General features: G+C 38.4%; 1 protein-coding gene across 4 annotated transcripts in view; it reads right to left on the reverse strand.

Moving 5' to 3' along the window:
* Positions 1-263: 263 nt before the first annotated feature.
* Positions 264-23347, reverse strand: part of LOC108965426 — a 67153-nt gene continuing 44069 nt past the window's right edge. For 2 of the 4 annotated variants that reach the window (XM_018927836.1, XM_018927837.1), the window contains exons 3-12: positions 16114-16637; positions 7143-7882; positions 5626-6090; positions 5466-5566; positions 5216-5402; positions 4609-5154; positions 4114-4528; positions 2884-3035; positions 2690-2816; positions 264-2624 (exon numbers count right to left, since the gene is read on the reverse strand). In XM_018927836.1, coding sequence (XP_018783381.1) covers positions 1520-2624; positions 2690-2816; positions 2884-3035; positions 4114-4528; positions 4609-5154; positions 5216-5402; positions 5466-5566; positions 5626-6090; positions 7143-7882; positions 16114-16436 — 4161 coding nt within the window. In that variant the 5' untranslated portion in view covers positions 16437-16637 and the 3' untranslated portion in view covers positions 264-1519. Of the gene's footprint in view, positions 2625-2689; positions 2817-2883; positions 3036-4113; positions 4529-4608; positions 5155-5215; positions 5403-5465; positions 5567-5625; positions 6091-7142; positions 7883-8012; positions 8154-10880; positions 11181-16113; positions 16638-23347 lie in introns of those variants that run through there. The other 2 variants (XM_018927839.1, XM_018927838.1) reach the window with 2 other exon arrangements.

A 23347-nucleotide genomic window follows, 5' to 3' on the forward strand; every position in this document is an offset into this window, starting at 1 on the left:
TTCCATTACATTTTCATTTATAATTAGATGTCATTTACTGTGATCTCTGATACTCTTTATTTATTTATTCTCTGTATATGTATATGTATGTAAATATGTCATTAAAATTTTAATTACCGATATAGTTTTTCACTCAAATATGGTATGCATGTTTGTATATATGCACGTACGTGTAAAAATGTGTGTATGTATGTATGTGTAAATGTAGAAGTATTTAAAATTACAATCAGTTTTCTTCATCATAATAATAATTAAATTCATTTTATTCAGCAAATTGAAACATTTTATATCTATATATGCATACATGTATGTAATAATATGTATATAGATTCGCTTATAAATAAACTTAGGTCCGTACAAACTATACATACGCATTTACATATATGTATGTATGTATGTACCAAGTCACTTCAACACATTTTTGAATATTCAAAATCAATTAGAACTCTAATACTGCCATGCGGTCTAAAAGTGGCATATTTCATTGTTTTCATTGTTTATTTTAAATATATAAAGAATTGAAACCTAACTTTTATTAATCATTCTAAACCTAATTGTACGCAGTAAGAGCCGAAGAAAACATAATAGCCGCAGTTAAAATTCGCTTTTTGTTAGATGTTCAATTACAAAATGCTTTCAGAAACACATTTTAACGTTAGAAATGAACTTTGTTTAAGAGTTTGCGTTGTAATTTATTTATTATATTATTTAACGCGCATCATAATAATATTAACTAATTATTTATACGAACAGATGCATAAGTCATGAGTTTTAATAAAAAATTTAATTTTATTTTCTATTCTCTAAAGGCAGCCGGCAAACTCAAATTAACGAAATTGTTTTTATTACAAATACATATAAATAATTTTGTGGTTAGAAATAATATATTTTATTTCTTATTTTTTTTTTTTTAATTTTTGCTTTAGGTTTACATTAAAATATGTGTAGCATAACATTTTTTCTATGTACTATTTTATTCTACATATATGGTATATACAAATACAAATAAGTTGTTGCGTATGAAATTGTTATTATTTTTGCATTTCAAAATAGGATTTACCAACATTTTGCTTCTACAGTTTTATACAAGTAAATAAAATTGAATTTCTTTCTATAAAAATCGCTTGGCGATACCTAAATACATTGCATATTTCAAAATTGAGTACACGGGTATGTACATGTATATGTAGGCGTTCAGTGTTGCACGAAAAATTAAATAATTTAAGTACGCTTTTGTAGACATTACATTTTAGGACAACAAAAAATATGAAATAATCTGCAGCTTTTATGGAATGACTTTACTTAGACGCGAGCGCACATGCATTTTGCGTGTGACTACGCGAAGTTAAACGAAGAGTGCAGTTTGATATCAATTTGCGCATTCATCCATACATTAGCATTGACTTGCGCAAATTGCTTGGCTAAAAAATGCGTTTTACTGCCACGTGTCCAAAGCTCTATTCACTGTACTGCGTTGCTGCTAATATTGTAGGATTTCTTCTAAGTGCTCTCCACCAGCTTAACGCAATGATTCGATATCCTTGCGGTTTGTCGCGCCTGTAGCAGTGGATGTGGCATTTTGCGCCTCTTCCGCATTCGAGTCGTCTTCATCATCGCGCGCCGAACTGATCAACTCGTTGCGCTCATCGTCGATTTGTATTTTATGATGGGAGGCCTTGCGCGCATGTGCGTGTTTCAAGTGCAAGACGGCTGCCGCGCCGCTACCGCTGCCATGTGCTGGCGTGGATGCATTGCTGCTGCAGGCCGTGCTGCTGCCAAGGTCATTGCGTTCGCTGCCGGTGCAGAGTGTGTAATTTAAGTCTTTGGAATTGGTGCGCCGATGGCGTAGTATATTTAAGGCCGCCTCGGCAACATTGTGTGCCGCGCCCACAACAACGGCGCCGGCTCCGCCACCCACAGGCGCGCCACCAACACACGCTGGTGTTGTTGCATTGGAATTATTGCTTGTTGTCGTGGCCGCTGTGCGTGTATTCAAGTCCTTGGAATTGTTGCGTGAGTGTCCGCGTGAACTGACCGCCGTTGCTGCTAGCGCCGCTGCGGTCGCCGCCTCTGTTTCATTCGAGTTCTTCACACGATTCTCCTCTCTATTCATTACGTTCTTTAGCACATTCACATTCTTATTCTTGTTGTTGTGATGATTGCGGAAGAAGTCTGCATCGAAACGTATATTGTTGGGCATATAAATCTGATCGTAGGAATGATTACGCGCGTGCTTTTTCACGAAATGTCCACAGCCAGTTGTCAATTCATCGTCGTCCTCCTCATCCTCTTGCGGTTTGAGTTGATTTTGTATGTAACGTATATTGAGCGCACCGGCGTCGTCACGTGAATTTGTGCGTGAATGTGTGAGTTTGTGTCGGAAATCGCTGTTTAAATCACTAGAATTGTTGCGGGAATGTGTTTGAAACCGTTTTAAGCTCTTGATTTTAATGGGCTCGTGCATGCCGCCATCCGTTGAGGCCGTGCCAGGCGCTATATTTTGGTCTTTCGAGAAGCTACGTATCATCTTGACGTCACACGATGCGCTACGGAAATGTTTCTTCGATTTCGTTTGCGGCGTCGACAGACCCGAAGAGTTGATAGCATTATTGCACTTGTCATAGCTACAAGAAAGTGAAACAAAATATAATTTATGTAAAAAAAAATTTATGTTATAAGTAATACTAACCCATATTCTAACTGTATGGTGCGTGAATCATTTCTCGAGTGTCGCAATACGTCCGAAGTCAGTATTATCTCACCATTGCTGCCATATTGTGGATTCGTGTCGTTAGTCGTCAATTTTTCCTCAAAGACTGTATGGAAAAATAGGAGAAATAAAAAATTATGTACTTATATTTTAATATTTCTCGAAATACTTACGTTTATCCAAACTTATAATGGAACCAATAATCGGATCGTTTGCGTTAATAGGCTTCAATTTCTCTAATTGCTTTCTCCTTCTTACCAACCACCAGTCGGCAATAAATATGGCGAGCGCCACAATTTTCACAGTTGCGCAGAGTCCCACATATCTACATAAATATAATGGAATAGTTGCTTTAGTAGAACCAAATTGATTTTGTGTATAATATTTCGACTAACCCAGTACCAAGTATAGTGATCATACGAGTGTCACAAAACTTTCAAAACTAGTCAAGGAGTGCATAAGCTCTTTAACAATAACATCAAGCTTCTTCCATATTAAACTTATATGGGTCCCTGGCCACAGCGGATTCGCCAAAAACTATAAAACCGATGAGCTTACTAGGAATGGCCCTTTTATGGCACCGATGTAATCTTGCGTTCTAGCGCGATGAACCTTCAGTGAACTCAGCAAGCGCTGGTCAACAAACAGAACTTGTGCGACTGCGAGATCTTTTGGCTCAGAGCGCACCGTAAGAGGTACTCCGAACTACATACATAGTCAAACTCGCCGCAATTGTAAGTGTTCTCATTGGACCATATCTAATAGGTTCGCAAGCGGTGTGACTAAATATTTTTTATCACGATCTTTGAAAAGATCACCATCTCCCCTCTATCCCGGCTTTCGCCAGACTGACACACCTTCGGCGAACCTCGAAATAATTTCAATTGATATTAATCGGATGTGTATAAGAGACAGCTGACACACCTTCGGCGAACCTCGAAATAATTTCAATTGATATTAATCGTCTTAACAAATTAGTGGTATGCTCAAACCGCTTCATCCATCTATGAAGACCTGGTAATCCATAAGGAACGAACTTCGAACAAAGTGAGATCCCTCGATTGGGATAAAGACTAAGACGCTAACCTTTGTGTACCGTATTTTTATCTTTTTTAACTAAATGTCTGTCCATAAGTAATAAGAAATCAGCTAATTGAAATGCAGGATTGTGGTAACGATCACCCGATCTTAAATTGAATCTATCATCTCAACATAGGAGGTTCGTTTAACGTACTTCGTGTAGTTACGAAAATTTTGAAGTCACTACAACTTACAACTTAGAATTGGAGCCTAATTCATACAACTAATAAAAAAATGGGTGTCGGAGTTCAAGGTGACCGATTCCAAATTGAGTTAAATACCATCCCAATAGCACGCAGCTTGAAGACTTCCTTCATACTTACTTGTATCTGAATTTTTCAATGTCATAGATCAAACAGCGACCACCTTTCTCGCCACATGTTGATTTCCACAGCAAACACGTCGAATCGATTAGGTTACCAAAAAGTATGGGCGCCGGTATGTAGCCGAACAAACGGAATATAACGAATTGCATACCGAGTGCAAACGAGCGCTCCTCCTCCGACACTGAACGCAAGACAATCATCAGCAATGGCATTTGCGTCGAAGCCACAATAAATGTCATGAAGAAGAGCAATATGAGGAAGGGATAGATGGTGCGACAGGGTGTGGCACATGGACCGGCAGTGGCAACAGGAACCACAGTAACTTCGGCGAAATCCTCGTTGGCGTTTAACGCTTGTGCTTGACTACCGCCAGCACCCATATAAATACTGCTCGATATATTTGAGTGAACACCTATTAATGATGGAAAATTAACATAAAACCATTGAAATTTAAAAAGACTGCGAATAAACACAGTTAGATAAAATACGCACAAGCACAATTGGTGTAGTTGGATGTAGATGAGAATGCGGTGCAGCCTGCATGACAGGGACTGAAGTAGGTCAAACCATTATTGCCGCACACCGGCTCCACATCTGTTGTCAGGCATTCACAACCGAAATTACAGGCAGCGGTTAGATTGACTTGGAATGGTTCGATGACGCCGTGCTTGGCGCTGCGATAGTACGGTATTGTGGTGCCAGCCATTTTCAGATTATCGCAACCGAGAAAAAATAGCATCGCATAGAGCGCAAGGCAGATGGCGTTCGAGATGATGACAAACTGTACGGCGCCTTTTGGTTTCAACTGGAAACGTTTCAATATGCAGCCGCCAATGAAGATACCAATACAAGCACCCGGTACAGCTATTGAACCAGTAAAGACGCTCGCTTGACTTTTGCCCACACTGAACTGAGTTTCCAAATATTTCGGTAGGAACACCACAAAGCCTGACACTATCCATAGTTCCATACAGGCGCCCAAACAAGTGACAATATACACGGGGTTTGTCACGAGGCGTAACATCGATTGTGGTATATCTGCAAAGAGTTGAACATACATAAATCGGACGTGAATTATTGAAGTCCACTTCGGGCGCACCTTTAATGTCCTTGCCATAACCGGTATCCACGCGCGGTTCATCGTCTTCTTTCGCACTCACCGCCACTATTTCCTTTTTCACTTTACCGACTGGATCGGTGCCACGTGGAAGACTATTGGAATTGTTAGGCACAGCTGGTTGCATAACGGAGCTCTTTCGTATCTTCTTCTTCTCGGTTGTGAGTACCTGCGGTGGTTAAAGTAATATTAAGTATGTTCGGGTTATTTACTATTGAGAGTGCACGGCTACCTTTGGAAAGGAGAAGAACGGCACAGCCACGATAAGCAGCAAAACGCCGCAAAGCAGGAAACCACCCCACCACATGCCAACCCAGCGGCGATCGCCTGGATCTGCAAATTAAGTCATTATATTAGCAAATTTATTTAAAACTACTTCGCCGCTCACATACTTATCGAGATAATTGTGGATGAGAGTGAGTCCATGTGAAAGGATAACAGGTAGGCGCCGAGCAGAAATCCCAGCACCGGTCCAAATGCCGCCATACTATACATACAACCTATGTACATTGACGAGCTCTCCGTCTTGACATGATCATCCACATAGGTGGTGCCGAGCGTGAAGAGTGGACTACCACCGCAACCGAGCAGTAACTGTGCAATCACAAAAAGTAAAACTGGTCCGAATGTTGATAATTTGCCTTCGAGGCAATTATCTTCGCGTAAGGTATGCGGCGCCAATGGTGGATTGGAGAGACCACTCGATAGTCTGCCTAAGTCCATATCTTGATCACGTACCAGTGCACTACGACATATGTTATCACTTGAATCATTCATAATGGTGACGCCGGGATTCGGTTCGCCGGTAAAGTGTGGAACCATGAAAACCAGTGAGCCGATGCCCATAATGGCGGCGCCTGAAAAGAAATATTTGTAAATTTATATGGTATATTATTGTAAATGTAGGAAGCATAATAATTTCTTTCGAAATTGTATTTTGAGTCCAGATATTAATGCTTAAAAATTATCTACTTGATAGGCTCGGTGGTCGGTGGTATTTTCACTAAGGAATATTGCTAAGCAGCAAGAAAAACTAAGTCCTTTTCTAATTTACCATTAAACACGAGGGCTTATTTGTGTTCCTAAGCGATTACAAAAATCTAAAAAAAAAAAAATCTTGTTAATTGAGTTTCAAACAAACAGCACATTTTTTGAACCCTTAGAGATCTCCACGTCCAAACAAACTTCGTTTCTTCACTGGCACACGGCAGCACCGTTTTATGGAATATTTCGACATACGAAATATCACCAGTCATGTTTTCCTTAATCCAATAAATGAGCTCTACACCTGGCCAAGAAAAGCATGCCCAATAACGACAATTTTCTTGGACTGTGGGCACTCAGGTCGTGATCAGTTTCAGTAATTGCAGCTACATTAAAGACATCTTTTACCTGTGTAGCTGTCGCAAAATTAAACTCAGTATCTGACACTTGGCTTGACTTCCGTCACTGACAGTGCAGGCTTCCTTCCACGTTTTTTAATGCTTGGTTGGTACCTGATAGCGTTACGTACCATTGTGTGCGAGTAACCAATAATATATTGGACTTCGACATAACTTTTGACCTCAGAAATCTATTTAGCCTGTCACAAAAATTTCATTTGAGAAACTCTTGACCAACCTATCATATTTAGACTAACCACAGCAATTTGTTCTGTTCCAGGTCTGCGGATTGTCCTTATTAAGTGAATAGTAAGTAGGTTACGTACATATATTTGTATATCCTTCTAACCAATTAGGCAAATCCGTTGCCATCATAGTCAGAACTATAGGTACATAGCAAAGTGAACCCAAAGATGCTGTACTCGGCAGTATTTCTAAACTCTTTTTAGCAAGTTGAGCTCATTTTCTCACCGGATCTTCCAATTGTTGCATACTAATTCAATACTTAATAAAAGAATAATACTAACCTATACCAATCCAAACGGGTATGTGACGTCGACTACCCAAATAGCTCACAAATATGACCGTTATCACATTGCCAATCTCATAACTGGACGCTATCAGACCCGAATAACTCGAAGGTATTTCGAAGCGTTTCTCAATCGTCGTTATAACGGAATTTATATAACCGGAACTCAGTGCCTGCTGCAATGTGACTAGAATCGACAGTAGCAGCACGAATACTTTGATGCGTGCAAATTTCTGTATACGACCGGGCCGATAATTGAGAATACCACAATCACGTGACTGCAATTCATCATCATCATCATACTCCGATTCATAGAGCATAGCAGCAGGCGTCGTCGTCGCATTATTATTGGTAACGGCGCCACTGACATTGCCTGCTCCCACGGCAATACTCGCCGATGGCTGACGGCTGTGACTTTTCGCCAGAATCTCATTGCAACAACCGCTGCACACCGCTGATTGTTGGCAATTGTTATGGCCATGATGTGGGTGATGCAGATGATTGTGCTGATGATGCGTTGATGGGTGATGATAATGCTGGTTGTGGCAGTTGCAGGTGGCACGTGACGCTACGTTGGCGCACATATTATTAATGTTAGGCGCCGTAGCGGCGCTGCAACTGACCAGTTCGCCCAAATTGACCTGAGAGTCTTGTGGGGCAGCGTCAACGCTGCTATCATCACCGCTCGTATTCGTCTCCGAGTAGAGGCCCGTCATCTGGTACATGGACTCCTGGCGTCTGGAAGAGCAGAACAAAACATTTAGATATAAATATGTATGGTAATATACATGTGTGGTGGGTGGATTGTGGTTGGGTGTATGTGGGTGCTTCTGCAAATTGTTTTTTCATCGGAAAATAATCATTCTACCGTTGCGTGCGATAATCCATTTTCGTATTAATGTGCGGCTGTTATTAGTAATTCCAATGGTGTTATGCGCATTTAGCCGGGCATAAAAAACATTTGAATTTTATGCAAATTCACGTATTGATTATTTTCTAAAAAACACTTCAATGATTTTGATATTTCAAAATGACATATAACAGTTTACAATTGAGTGATGGGGCAGGTGTACAGGGTTCCCAAACAAAGTATAAGTGAAAAGTATAGGGTGCATATAATTTAATAATAAAAAAAAATTTTTAAGAATAACAGTTGCTTAAGTGCAATTGTACTGCGGAAAAGTATTGTCATGTTCCCACGGCCTAAATGTGCCTCGAGCTAGCCGACCTGCCCGCTTGTTTATTTATTTATGTAAGTACTTGTTTAAACCCCCCCATTTACTTCGCGCCGACTGCTTTTGTTTCTTACAAAAACATGTGTGTTCATTTGTTAGTTTGTGGCCGTATTGGAAAACGATTACTGGCAGGCCTTTACTGAAAGTTAATGACAAAAAAACTCTCTCCAAAAACAATTGTGAACAGAAAAGGCACGATACTTGAAATAGAGGCAAGGCAAAGGCCGCTGAAGGACACGTGTGAACGTATGTAGATTTATGAGTGCATTCGCTCGAAGCTATATTTTCGCACAGTAACTCCAAAAATTAATCGATTGATTTAAATTTTTTGACAACGAGGATTCTAAAAGTTGATAGACGATATATCAGTTTGGAGTTGGATTCAGAAAAAGTTCTCTATTTTCAGCGCTGTACCAATGTTCGACCAACTGCAGAACCACCTAACACCGAATAGAACCAACCATGAATAGAAAGCCTCAAACACTAAATCTAATGTGGATGGGTAAGTAGGTAAAGTGAATGTCTGACGACGCATCTAGGCCTTTAAGAAATCCACTCTGAACCCACCGGACTAAAATTTCAATAAAGAGTGACTATTTATTCTCTCTGAACCACCTCGTGTTTCTGTGTAAGTTCATCAATACAAAAAATCGAAAAGAAACCTTCGTCAGATAATTGAAATTATTTTCCTATACAAACTTTGTATTCGCATAGAAGATGTTTTACAGTCTCCTCTTCTAAATCCTGAGAGCTTCTACAGTAGTCATTGTGTGGTCAGTGACCTTTCACTCCAATTAGCATAAGAACGCTAATTGGAGTGAAAGATCATTTCTTTTGAATTTTAATAGTCGACATATGCGGCCCATATTCCATTCCGTCACGTTTGCCTGCTCGTTAAGCAAGTTAGGGTCTGGTTCCACCTAGACTCAGCTATATTTAGCATGTTTGTCGATTAAATATTTACAAACAACCAGAGGCAACTTTTCTGCAGTCTAATTGTAGGGTGGTAGCTGCTGTGGCTAGCTCATCTGCTGCACATTTACCAGGAATATCATTATGTCCTGAACCCATTGCAGGTTTATCGTGAAATAGGACGTTAGATCCATCAAAAGACTTTGGTAAATCCAAGACTGCTTAGCTATCTTTATATAGAAATATATTCCTTGTTCTGAGCACACTACTTGTCAGTGGTCTGCATATAGCTTTAATTGGAATTGAAGCTCCCAACCCATTAAATTGTAATAATGTTTGTGTTTAAGGAGTCAAAGAAGTCAGTTATAATGTTCGGCATGCCTGTTAAACAAAGAAAAAAGGAGATCAAAATATCACTTTACAAATCCGATAATGAACGCCTATATACAAGCAAATACAGCTTGTGAGTACTTTAGATGATCTTTAATTTACAGTAGGTCAGTTTCTCAACAACCAAGTTTTTATGTAAATTATTCTGTTGACTACTCATTTTGGAACGATATGACTGTCATACAAACTGAACTATCGGATGGAAGTGTTTGCATGGAATTATCATTTTAAGATATATTATCAGGACATTTGTCGCAGATTATTGTCAAAGCCATGACTACAATCTTTAAGGAATTTGTTTAGATCGGGGAACTATAACATAATGGATACCATACAACTGGCCGATAAAACTCAAGTCCTTATATGGAAAACGTTTTAATTTGACAAGGTATCTTCACAAAATTTAGCATGAATGACGAAATTTTTCACCTCGGGCAACTATAACATACAGCTGCCATACAACTGACCGATCAAACTGAGTCCTCGTATGGAAAACTCTGTTAACATGACAAGGTATCTTTATGGAATTTGGCACAGATAGTTGCCCACGCAATCGCTACAATTTCCACAAAATTTTTTTAAACTTGACAAATATAGCATAAAGGTGTCATACAAACAGGCAGATCAAACTCAAGCCTTTGTTAGGAAAATCCTTTTACTTGAGCTGGCATTCTCATTACTATTAAAGACATAGCTGCAATATTCGAAGAAATTTTTCAGTTCGGACAAACATAGCATTTACGTAGCTGCCATAGAAACTGGTCGATCGAAATCAGAATGAAGATCTTTGTATACCCTATCATTTCATAAAATATTCGGTACAACCGAAATAAACGTTTCTTCTTCATACATTCGTAGGCGACTTAATCTATGAGGTAACGTTCTCTTCCCACTTATATTATTTTTAAATGTAAATATTTGTAGTCACTGTAAGCGATACACATATACATATGCTTATAATGTGGCTGCCTGTGTGCGGTAACTCCCCGTGAGGTCAAACGTCACGTCAACCGAAGGCCAAAGTGTCAAAGTGACAACGGCATCCGTGATTCCATAACCATTAAAGGATACGCTTTCAGGAAAACACCAATGCATGTGCTACATCTGTATATACTAAAAGTATATATTTATAATTATTTGTCCGATTTATGATATGATATTTCAAACTAACTCTTTCACTCAACGACTAAATAACTTACATGCACGATGCTCTAACATTTCAGCGTCCAAGCCATTAGCATCCGCAGCCGTCGCATAGTAACACTACCACTTGGCCATTATTTGCAACTTAAGCGGTCTTATTCGAAAAAAAATAAACGAACATATTTATGAACTCGCGCAAAAACAACACAAAGGCACCATGAAGTTATTACAAGAATATAATGTTCAAGCAGAAACCATTAACCGCATATTTCAATTTCCACAAAGGCTAAAAAATAAACAATTACTATGTTTGTTCTTTTATGTCCTATTCAACCGGAGCCAACTTGGTAGCACGTGGAACTCTTGCAACTCACACGGCCGATACTCATTTGCTAACTAAATCAATGAAGCGCCTCGAGTTGGCTCGCGAACTGGTTGTGTATAGTTGGTTGGTTGGTTAGTGTTGCTACGTCGTCTACGAGCTGGTCATACCACGCCTGCTCGCCTGTCTGTTAGTCGGCTGAAGACTCGTCTGCCCTGCTTGGTAGCCCATTCACTAGCCTCCAAATCACCTGTCTTGCAGTTGAAGCACGTGTGGCATGTTTATTCTACCTTTTCATCTTTTATTCACCATTTGCTTTGTTTCATTCAACCATGCAGGGTATTCATGTAATTGGAGTTCGAATGTAGTGGTCCAATGAGCTTAATGTCGCACAGTGATTCATTGTTGTATAAAAATTAAGTTTTACTAACGATGAACTTAGAAAAAAGCATATCAACCAGAAGATAGATTATACCTTAAGTTACTAGCCATGGCGAAATTTACTGTTATAGAAAATTGCTTAAGTACTCCTAATCGGAAAGTCAGAAATTTTTCACAGGTTTTTCGTCGCCAAGCGTTCGATAACGTAATTCCTCCAAAATTAACGAACGTTTCACAACTACTAGAGGATTAAGTGCACATAACGATGGAGCCAAGTAGATGTACTTTTATAGCAGCCTTCTCTTGACAGATCAGCTGTGAATGTACACGAAAACCGTGGAGTGTCGATTTGGGGCCGTTCGCAGGAATTCGGCATGGCGTATGGAACGACTAGGCGCATTTTAGGTCGAGATCTTAAATTCAAAGCGTACAAGGTACGACTTGTGCAAGAATTGAAGTCGCGTGACCTTACTAAGCGACATTGCTTCGCTCTATTGGCTTTTGAAAAGTTGCAAAAATATCTGATGTTTCCGAGCCAAATTTTGTTCAGCGATACACCGACTTCTGGCTCAATGGGTATGTAAACAAGCAAAATTTCCGCATTTAGAATGAAGAGAAACGTGAGGAGACTCAATAACTCCCATTTCAACCTGAAAAATCCAGGATGGTTTGGGAGCCGCTGGAATCATCGGTGCATATTTCTTCAAAAACGATAACGGTGAGAATACAACGCTCAATGGTGGCCGTTGCTGACTGTTTGACGCCTGAAATTCTGCTCTCGGCGGCGTTAGGATTCAACAAGACTGCACCACTTCTCACACAACGCATGAAACAATGGATTTATTACGAGAAAACTTCGGTGAGCTGATAATTTCATGTTTTTAGCCAGTCGATTGGCCACCAAGATTGTGTGAAATCACACCGTTAGACTTTTTCCTGTGGGGATATGTAAATTCTTAAGTCTATGCGAACAATCCAGCATCGATTCATGCCTTGAGGCAAAACAAGGACCATCAGAGAAATAATTATATTTGAAAAAGATAATCTTCAAAACATAAATGCCAAAAAAAGTTCGTCTGAATGATAAAAAGCATTCCCCATTAAATTTGTAGTTTTTGTTTTTTTTTTCTTAAAAATAAAATTAGGGAAGCTCGAAATGGATAACCCTTTAGTAGCACAAAAGGCTGTACTTCGAACGTAGCTTTCACAGTATCCAAGTGTATCTTCGTACTTGGAATCTCGTTCAGCTTATTCAAGAAGTATTGAAGATTAAAGTATGACCTGGGTACTAAGGTTAAATAGTGTTACGGGTCAGCTCTAATATGATATTTGTTAAGAACCGTTGAACAGCTGAAAAGCTAGTTCTTTGTGAGAACAAAAAATCCAAGATACAACGTTTCACGAAGAAGGACTTTAAACCTTGGAGATAGTTGATCGACGGTAAGACATCAACATTTTTTCAATCGGAATCTACAGAAAGCTGTAAAGCTCAAACCTAGCGGGTTTATACATTCCTACAAGAACTAAACATGAACTAATTTATACGTGAGAAAATTAAAATTTTAATTTAAATTATTCACATAAAATAGCCCACTGTCTGCCGTGGTCTATCGTGACGGTCGATGTTCGTCATAAGACGGCAAACACTGTTCCTTTGGTACTGTAAAGATGTAGGTTTAGTGTAATAACACTAAAAGGCAAACTATATACAAACATGCATACATGATATGTAGGAATGTATGAGGGCATGTGTTTACTTTTGGAATGGTAATCGATGACTCTTACAAACGTAACTTAGTTCAAGTAAAAGCGAAAAGGCATTGAAATAGTACGGAAATCGCGCTGCGCTTTACAACTCCTCTATATATGTATGTAGTATGTATTTAAACATACATACATATTTATGTACGAATATATGGATATCTGCTTATAGGCTTTTAAATCTGCCGCATTCCAGTGCTGGCAAGTTCTTATATCGATGTGCTTTTATTACATATCAAAACACTACATATGCATACAACCATATATGCGCAAGAAAACATACATACTCGTACAAATAACAGTGTATACACTTACATACATACTATATTTATAAAATACTTTCACTCTTGTCTTGTCCATATCGTTACTTAAATGTTATTAAAGTGAAGTAAAGTAATTTAATCGATTTTTTCTTTACAACTATTTTGATGTTGTTGTTGTATTTGAATCAACTGTATCTACACACTTTATTTGTAGTTAAATCAATGATTGGTAAGTTGGATTGATTAATAAGATGATTGATAAAAGCCAATTTTATTTTTCCATAATAAAATTTCTGTTTCAAAGTTCTATAAATGCGAAGGGAATAAGACCTATTTAAAGCGAAGCGTCACACATTACTACCCAAGAGCTGCAACTGCCGGCAAGAAAACTTAAATCCAACTAATCAACTGAGCGTCTTACCAGTAGAGTTACTAAAAATGTTTGCCTCCAAGTCGGTTTATTCATCCAGAAATTTGTAAAATAACAGCTCGTGTTAATTAGATTAGTGAAAAAAATGAGGGATTCAGACAGCCAATCAGCATACCGGCCGCTCTGCATGCTTGACACAGCTGGTAAGCTTTTCGAAAGATTGTTGAAGCAACGGATAAAAAAGCAATCGCTAGCTCTATGGAAAACATGGTTGAAGCATTAGAGAAAAACATATTCACATTATCTCAAAGTAATAGCTATGATGAGCTATTTGAAAGACGAAATCTTGTTGTATGAAACCTCCGAGGCACGACGATATTTAAAGATCACGTCAGGAGTTGAGCAACGATAAATTCTCAGGCCAGATTTCTGGAACGTCCGACACAACGGAAAATTTAGCTTGAATATGCTCGACGATACTAACCTAGTTTGCTACGTAGGTGACGCGATTATCATGCACTAAGGATAGTATATTGTTTCAGGCGAAGCTATATTTGTAATTAGCGGAAGCACGAACATCCCTCATAGTATTTGAATGAAAGGAAATGTCGACATTGAAAAAACAACGAACAAACCACTAAATATTAAACACGAAACAATAACTTGGAAGAATGGCATATACGTTGGCAACTGAGACATAATGGTAGATGGACTGAATAAAAAAATTAACCAATCGGGAAAATCAATATTTCAATTAGACACCATACCATTTAAACAGAGAACCGTCGCGTCGTAAGCCTTCGGAGTGCACTGCAAACCACTGGACAAATTTTTTGTGGGCTCTTGTTTACGTAAATAATGGTCCCGAGACAGCTTATGCCTTGGAAAAAAATTTTCGGCGCGAAATTGCTGGCATGCGGCACTAATTGCGATCGGCGATCACTTGTCCGAAATCACTTTTAAAACATAATTTCAAACCCTTTTCTATAGAAGAAATTCTTAGGAATTGAAAATGTTATACCTATACCCAATATTATTTAGCGAAGAAATTTTTTACTGTTCCTTAAATTTTAAACGTTCAGAATGTTAGAAAAGACCTTCAGTTGGTTTGGTACATGTTATTCAAAGGGGGTCAAGAACGCGTTGACGACGAAAAATGTCCAGGGCGGCCGTCAACATCAACTGATGACCAACACATCGATAAAATAAAGGTATTGGTGCTTGAGAATCGACGATCACCAACAGTCAGAGATCTTACTAGCATCTTTGGAATATCGGTAGGATCAGTGAAAACTATTTTGAAAGATTATTTGGGTCTGTAAAAATTGAATGCACGGTTGGTTTCAAGATCACTAAATTTTTTCGAAAAACAGCGTCCCGTTAATGTTTGTGAAACAATGCTTTCCGACTACCGGGATGTCATGAAACGTGTTATTACAAACTTCAAACTGAACCGAAGCTGAAAAAACACGTAAAGATCAAAAATAAAAGTTATGTTGATAGTTTTCTTCGACTATTGAGGTGTGGTTCACTCTCAATTCCTTCCGATCGATCAAACTCTCAATAAGGAATACTATTTGAGTGCTATGCGTCGTAAAAAAGAAGCCAGAATTATGGGCCGACAACTCTTAGTTTATGCGATAATACACCGTCACATACTGCATTGATTCTTCGTGATTTTTCGCCAAAACTTTCAAACAATATCGTGCCGCAACCACCGTATGTGAATTATATTCCGGAAATTGACTTTAACAACTGTTTCGAGGTAGACCCGTAGAATATTTCCAATCTTACCCTTCGATTTATCCCTTTTTTGTTCCCTGGAAATCAACTTGCAATGTGCCTTTTGAAGGTTAGATCTAACTATATACACACACAATTCTGTGGCAAACTCGCCCAGAAATATTCAAATTATAATTTATGTTAATGAAATTTAAAAAAAAACTTTGCTGACCTTCCACACCTTTACTAACGCAAAGGAAAAACAAATAAATTATTTTAATACTTGACATTTTATCACGCCACTTTACACGACATTTCAATACTTCACAGCCACGCTTGGCCAACATTAGGTAAATGGTTAATTATTATTTTGCGTGAAATTTCAGTTGACAAGCCTTAATTCGCCACGCATCTCTTGAATGTCCCACACATACGCCACAATTCGCCAAATTTAGCCGAAATTCACTCACCTATGACCGCGGCGATGCGTTGTTGAGCTCGCAGTGCTGTGATTACGACACACACCCTCGCCAACGGCGACGCCAACATGCGTGCAGTTGCCCTCTGCACCGGTGTTTGCTGTTGTACCACCGTAACGGCTGGCGCAATGCTCCGCTTCATCGTAGCCGGCGCTAGCGTTACAAGCTGAAGTGTTCGCCGACGACGGCATATTGGCATTCGTCGTGTTGGTTGGATTTGTTGTGTTTGTGTATTGTTGATGTGAGAGTTGTTGCTGCTGCTGCTGTTCCACCAACCTTTCCTCGGTTTGCGTTGCTGGTCGATTGGCTGTCATACTCGTCGTTGTTGTCGCCTTTGTTGAAATGTTGCATTCATCGAAACACGTAGAAGTCGAGTGGGGAAAAAAATTAAAATGCGAAATGCGAAGCAGCCGGTTTTGTTGACTCTTTTTATTTACATTCTTCCCGTCTACAGTCCAATTGCTATACTCTGCTCACAATTGCGTTATTCTGCGTCTGTAATGAATAGTTGGGAGCTGAAAAAAAAAACAGAAAAATTTAGTGCAAATTGTAGGAAATGTTACAAATTACGATTAATCTGTGTCGTTTTTATTGAGTGCACTTTAAATTTTTTCAAGATTTACATTCATATATGCTGGTTTTTCTTCGCACTTATCTTATTGCGTTGAGTTTTGTAGGAGTTTATTGCAATGAGTTATATAACATTTATCCTTAACAATTGCGTGAATATACAGGGTGCAACTGCTCATATGGAGTTATGGATATTTACTTGTTGTGTCTTTCACGCTGAGTGCTATATTATCTTTCAGCTGTTCATTAGGAAAACTTCACTGGCCACAATAAAGGTTTAATACCTTTCTTAAATACATTGCTATAGAATAATGTTTAGATATGAACATTTTCTTCGTAGATTGTAGCGCTGTTTTAGATAAGTATCTGGGCCAAATCTTCATTCTGATGATTTTTTTACTTGTTTGCAAGTCAAACTCATAAACCCATATGTCAGCAGCAGTTATAATGCCCTCCATGAATGTGGGATAAGAATTCACTCGATCAAGCATGTCCAAAGAGACCTATTCTTTTTGATAAAAGTTTAGCTTTATCGGGATGATTCAAGCAAGAACGCATTTCATACCCAAAGTATTAAGCAAAATCATTCGAACGGCCGCGAGATGTCGAAGATGTCGTGTTCTCTTGCCATCTCTCTAGCACTTGCGTGACGATTTTTAACAACCTTATCCCTCACTTTTTTAATATTTTCATCATTTGAAAGAATCGAAAAACTTAATTTTGACTCTTTTCAGGCCAAAAAAAAAAATCAAGCCTATTTTAAATTGAGAGTACGACAATTTCTTCTGCCATGAGTTTTAGATTTATTTTGACGGAATTCTAAAAATCATTATATGCAATATATAAATCATAGAATATCGTGAAGATACACATTCCTTGTCGCATATATCTCTTTTCAATCATTAGAAGGGTGTAACTCGACGTCACCCACATTTTGTACTTAGCTTCTTCAGCTGCTTTATTTTATGTGACCTAAATAAAATCTCGAATTAAGAAATATGCGGTAAAGCGCCCGAATTGTTTAAAATAGCGCTCCTGTTCACTGCGCAAGTGCGGTATAGCTTATTCTAGGAGTAAATTAGGAAGTTCTTGACTTAAGCTTTTATTCATCTACATCTCCTCACGACACCGATATCGAAAGCTTGAAGAACACTGCGCACAAAAATTATAACATTTTTGAAGTAATAGAGGCTGTAAAGAGTGTTTCAATGAAACAGATACAAAGAGAGATTTACGATATCAGTAACTGTCTTTGACTCAACTCAATACAAAACTAAATTATGTAAAGGTATTAAACCACTTATCGAGTTGAATTCGTACAAGAAAGTATGCAGATATCGCTATAAACGTTAATTTCCAAGCTACCAAGTTGGGTTTTGCATATTTTAGATCACTTTTACTATTGTGAATGACTTAAATGATAAACGAGCATAAAAATTTAATTTTTATTTTTATATTAAAAAACTTAAAACAAAAAAGCAATTATAATAGTGTAAAGAAAATATAACTAAGGGGTTACTAGACCGATATACATATACACAAGCTTGCGGCTAGCCGACTCATGTTTTTAGGCCTATGGCAATAGACGTCTAAATCAATAGTATATATTCACCAACGGATCAAAGACTGAAATAGAAACAGAGCGCTTTTTCTGTATAAATCCACACCCAAAAGGTAGATTTAAATTAAATTACTCAAATTCAGTAATTCAGGCCGAAATTGTGCCCCTTAGGCTTCTGCTTTATACTTGTATAACAAGTGCATAAACCTTCCAGTCAACAGCCAAGCGGCTGTTGAGGTTTCCGTAGTTTCAGTACTAAGCTCTGCGTTAGCTTATTTAAATAGGAAAATAACTAGACTTTTAGTAAGTAACGCGGTTAGTATCATCTGGGTACATAGGAAAAGAAAGAAATGAAAAGGCAGGCGAGGTGGCTCACTCGAGGGAAGCTGGACACAAAGTTTACACAAGCTGGTTCAGACCAATTAGATCCTTCAAGGGAGGTTTGAAGCAAAGTATTCCAGAGAAATACTTTAGGTCTTGGTAAAAGTAGCAAGGTTGGGCATACACAATGTTACTTTGGTGATGATGGTCAGACCACACTGCTCCCACTTCTAGGCAAAAGGGAACTTACTAATATTGAAAGGGTCTTCTCATGGCACCAACCTTTCGGTTCCACCTTTAGAAATCGGTAGAGTAGATTCAATGGATAATAAAGTATGCGAATAGCAGGGGATATTTCCGTTTGACATTTGTGACAGCACCCTGTAACACCACATATTGTAAACCAAACTCAAATGTACGTAAATATTTTTGTGTTGTTTGAATTACTGTTTGCTTGTTGACTTACTCGCAAATTTTGTTGTCTTATCTTACACCTAGCCACGTAGACTACATTTTCATTCATAAGCAAATACGCAAAACTCAGCGATTGTACACAACTAGAATGCTGTCTGACTTTGCTATCAACTTGAATAAAGAGACATATTTATGTACATAGTTGTATATACGAGGTGTGTTCAAAAAGTAGCGCGAATTTTGTGTTTTTTCAAAAATTATTTATTTATTCATGAATATGTATTTTGTCCCCTTCAAAGTAGTCCCCATAAGATATTATACACTTGTGCCAACAGGTTTTCCAATCTTCGAAGCACTTCAAAAAATCATTTTTATTTTATCTTCTTCAGCTCCTCCTTCGATGCCGTATTTATCTCGTCAAGAAAAGCGTAACGTCGTCCTTTCATGGGTCTCTTCAGTTTAGGGAACAAGTCACAGGGGGCCCGATCTGGGGAATACGGTGGCTGCGGCATCATTAGTGTGTTGTTTTTGGCCAAAAAGTCGCGCACAAGCAGCGATGTGTGAGCAGGGGCGTTATCGTGGTGCAAAAGCCAATTTTTGTCACATCTTCTCGGCCTTCTGAGAACATTTTGTACCACCGATAAACGTWGCTTCGGTMCAAGGTAGCTTCTCCGTATGCCACAGTCAACATTCGGAATGCATTAGCGCACTTAATTTCGTTTTTCACACAAAATTTGATACAGGTTCTTAAATCCATTTTTTTGAATAGGTAAAAATCGAAGTCGATCCAAAACACGTGCAAACAAAGCAGCTGTCAACAATTAAATGAACATTCAAAATGGCCGAGCTTGTCGGCATAAGTGAGAGACATGAGTACCAACATAACGCCACAAAAAAATCGAAATTCGAATATACGTAACCCGCGAAAATTCAAAACTCGCGATACTTTCTGAACACACCTCGTATATACACACATTCCTATCTTTAGTTGTAACCGACTTAGAAGTGGAAAAACACTGTGTAGCGACAATAAATAAATACAAATGAGAAGGAAAACTAAGCAGATGAGTCTATGTATTTATGTACTTCTACATAAACGATTATGTAAATAGCTAAACTAATTCAGAATACTGCGTGGTGCTAAGGACAACATACCAAAAGCAAGTAGTTAGTAGAGTCGTTTTCCAATTTTTAACTCGCATTATAACGGTTATTATACAGGTTATCAATAAGCAGGTGGTGGATAAAATAGGCCACATCACCTTTATTTGGGAGAAAAGGTCACACTAAAAGAGGATGGATGGCGCAGAAGCAAGAGACTCGTTGGCGGAACGTACTATATCTACACAGACGGATCAAAATTGGCTAATGGAGTGAACGTCACAATATATTGCTCGGAGCTGGATCTTAGGCCACCCTTCAAGCTTTCGGAACGCTGCAGCATCTTCCAGGCGCAAATCTTTGCAATCAAAAAAGCGGCTGAGATAGAAAACTACGTCGGTAACAACATAAGGAAGATCTATGGTAAGAACTGACAATGAGTACATGTTAGGGCAATAATCTCTCTTCGCATTACATCAGAAAATTTCCTTAGAGGCAGGAAGGCAGTAGATGTACTGCACTACACGCCACAAAGAAATTCTGTGAAACGAAATAGCAGATGAGATTGCCAAAGTGCCAATCGTCTGGCTACCAAACCAGTACAGGTATGTAAATCACTAAAGACGATATTAAATTAAATTTTAGAAAAGGCTGACAGACAGTTGAGGGTGAGATAGAAAAACACACACATGCTAGTTACTCACACAGAGAAAAATTCCGGGAAACGAAATAGCTGACGAGATTGCCAGTGCAGGAAATACGTACGTCACTATCCAAATCTGCCAGACGTTTGAGAGTGAGATTGAACGCCCTAAGGACATGCAGGATCGGGTCATAGAAACACATCCATGCTTGTTAATCACACGGTCTCTAAAGAATTTGGCCTAATGACAGATCACAACCTACTATCATCACATGCGAGCCGAATTGGCATAAGTATTGACAATACATACAGAACGTGCAGAGAAGATAAGAGAGGCGCTTGAACGCCTGCTTTGCCTCTGTCATCGGCTTGTATAGAACTCGTCTTAGATATCTATAAATTTCGCAGTTTAAGGGACTAGATGAAGTATCAAAATATTGATATCTAATATCAAGTTGTTCCCCGCCAAAAGCATTGACGAATATCTCAGGTCAAGTTGAACTCGGGAATTACTAAGAACTACTAGGTCTACGTATGGCATGACAGGCGGCCAATATAATCTAACCTGACCTAACATAGTGATCAGCGTGACATGCTGAGTGTGTTTAACAATTTTCTTATCTATTTGTATATACCCTTTCAGTTTTTGAGATTTCGTTCAAAAATTTTGCACACTTTCTCTTTAAGAAACTGCTCATTTAACAAAACCCAGTTTAATGTTTCAGTGAATTTGTAAATATTTCGAAGATATTTGTCAAGCTCACTAAATATAAGATAAAACCTGTTCCAAAAGCCTATTTTGGAACAAAACATTAAGGTGGACTGCTTTCAAAAAATTTTTCCACTCACCTTTGAGTAGTAAAAACCAAAATGTGCAAGCTATTTTCGGACTACTCTTCAGTATGTTAGTCTCTGGCATACAAATAAAGTGGTAAAAGTATACATAAATTCATATGTATGTATGTAATTGCTTGGAGACACTTTCCGCTTATTATGACCGAGACGTTACATTTAATGAAATTTTAATATTTTATATTACTGTATCGTAAATGTATTACGCTTTTAACGCTTCTTACATAAATACTGCATACATATCACATCTCCATATGTACAAGCTTACGTTCACGTCTAAAAACATATGTACATATGTGAATAGTGTTTGCATGACATTATGGCAACATTATTGTGAAGTAGAGCGTCAATTTTGGATCATTTTACCAGCCATCTTACCGTACCGGTAGGTAAAAATTATTAGGCACTTATTTGCAATTTAAGCTACACCGTCGCAGAGCGAAACTGCGTTGAGCTGAGGAGAGCTGATTAAAAATATTTACTTATTGCGTACAGCCGGTAACGGTAGGAGGCAGTGAAATAGAAAATAAAGTGAAGGCCTATTAAGATACAGCTACAACATCGAAACCTATATACATATACATATGAGGCTATTAATACATATTCACCCAAATGATACACGAGTATATAAGTACAGAGAACACTTGGGAGACATAACAGATAGTTTAAAAATAACACCAGCTGACATGTGTTGTCAACTAGTACCTGAAGTTGCAGTTCAGCACAGACTCTAAAAAAAGGTTAATTTCGGTTGAACCGATGCTAAACTTTCACATATATAAAATATTTCCTACATGAACTTGATTTTGTGGTTGCACCATTCTCTCAGAAGAAAATATCTCGTCAAATGAAAAAGTTTTCCATACGAGCATTTCATTCCCAGCCATCAGTTTGTATGACAAATGATTCAATGAATTCCCTATTATTATATTATAAGGGATGAAGGACAGACAAGGCAAAATCTTTGTCGCGATCCTTTTAGTGAGGTCTCCGAGCAGCAAAATGTCACTGTAAGCCGGATCGAGGACATTGCGCAGATTTAGAGCTCGTGCTCTATCCTCTTTGTAAAGATCCTTACAGAGGATACCCAAATGTTTATGAACGATAAATTTAACACGTTGCTTTGATATTTTTAGAGAATCAGGTATCTTCACCAATTTCATTTGACGATCTTACCAAATAATTTGGTGGATTTTTTGATGTTTTCGTCTATAAGACAATTTTTTAAACTCCATCAGGACGTTCACATAATTTTTTCCAAGGATCCTATTTCAGCTTCTTTGTAGAATATGGTCTGACGGAATCGCGCCCGACGATTGGAATTTAAGTGTACTTTGTCCAATTCACTAAAACGGAGACCCCACAATCTGCGCCAACTACCGCGGAATAAGCCTCGTCAACATCGCATATAAGGCTTTATCGAAAGTATTGTGTGAAATACTAAAATCCCATCGTCAACAATTGTCCTGTCTGAAGCTTCGTTTGATATCAAACGGCTTGTCGAGGTATTTCCTGATGGGGCTTTTGGTATTGCTCAATATCAATTTGTACAGCCATATTTATTTTGCGGGAGTACCGAATTCAGTCATAGCGTTATAAAGGCGTGCTGTCAAAAGCAGCTTTGAAATCGACGAAGAGGTGGTGAGTGTCGATTCTCCTTTCACGGGTCTTTTCCAAGATTTGGCGCATGATGAATATCTGGTCGGTTGTTGATTTTCCAGGTCTGAAGCCACACTGATAAGGTCCAATCAGTTTTTTGACGG

The sequence above is a fragment of the Bactrocera latifrons genome, unplaced genomic scaffold (genome assembly GCF_001853355.1).
Source record: "Bactrocera latifrons isolate USDA-ARS-PBARC rearing strain unplaced genomic scaffold, ASM185335v1 scaffold_14, whole genome shotgun sequence".
NCBI classification, from domain to species: domain Eukaryota; kingdom Metazoa; phylum Arthropoda; class Insecta; order Diptera; family Tephritidae; genus Bactrocera; species Bactrocera latifrons.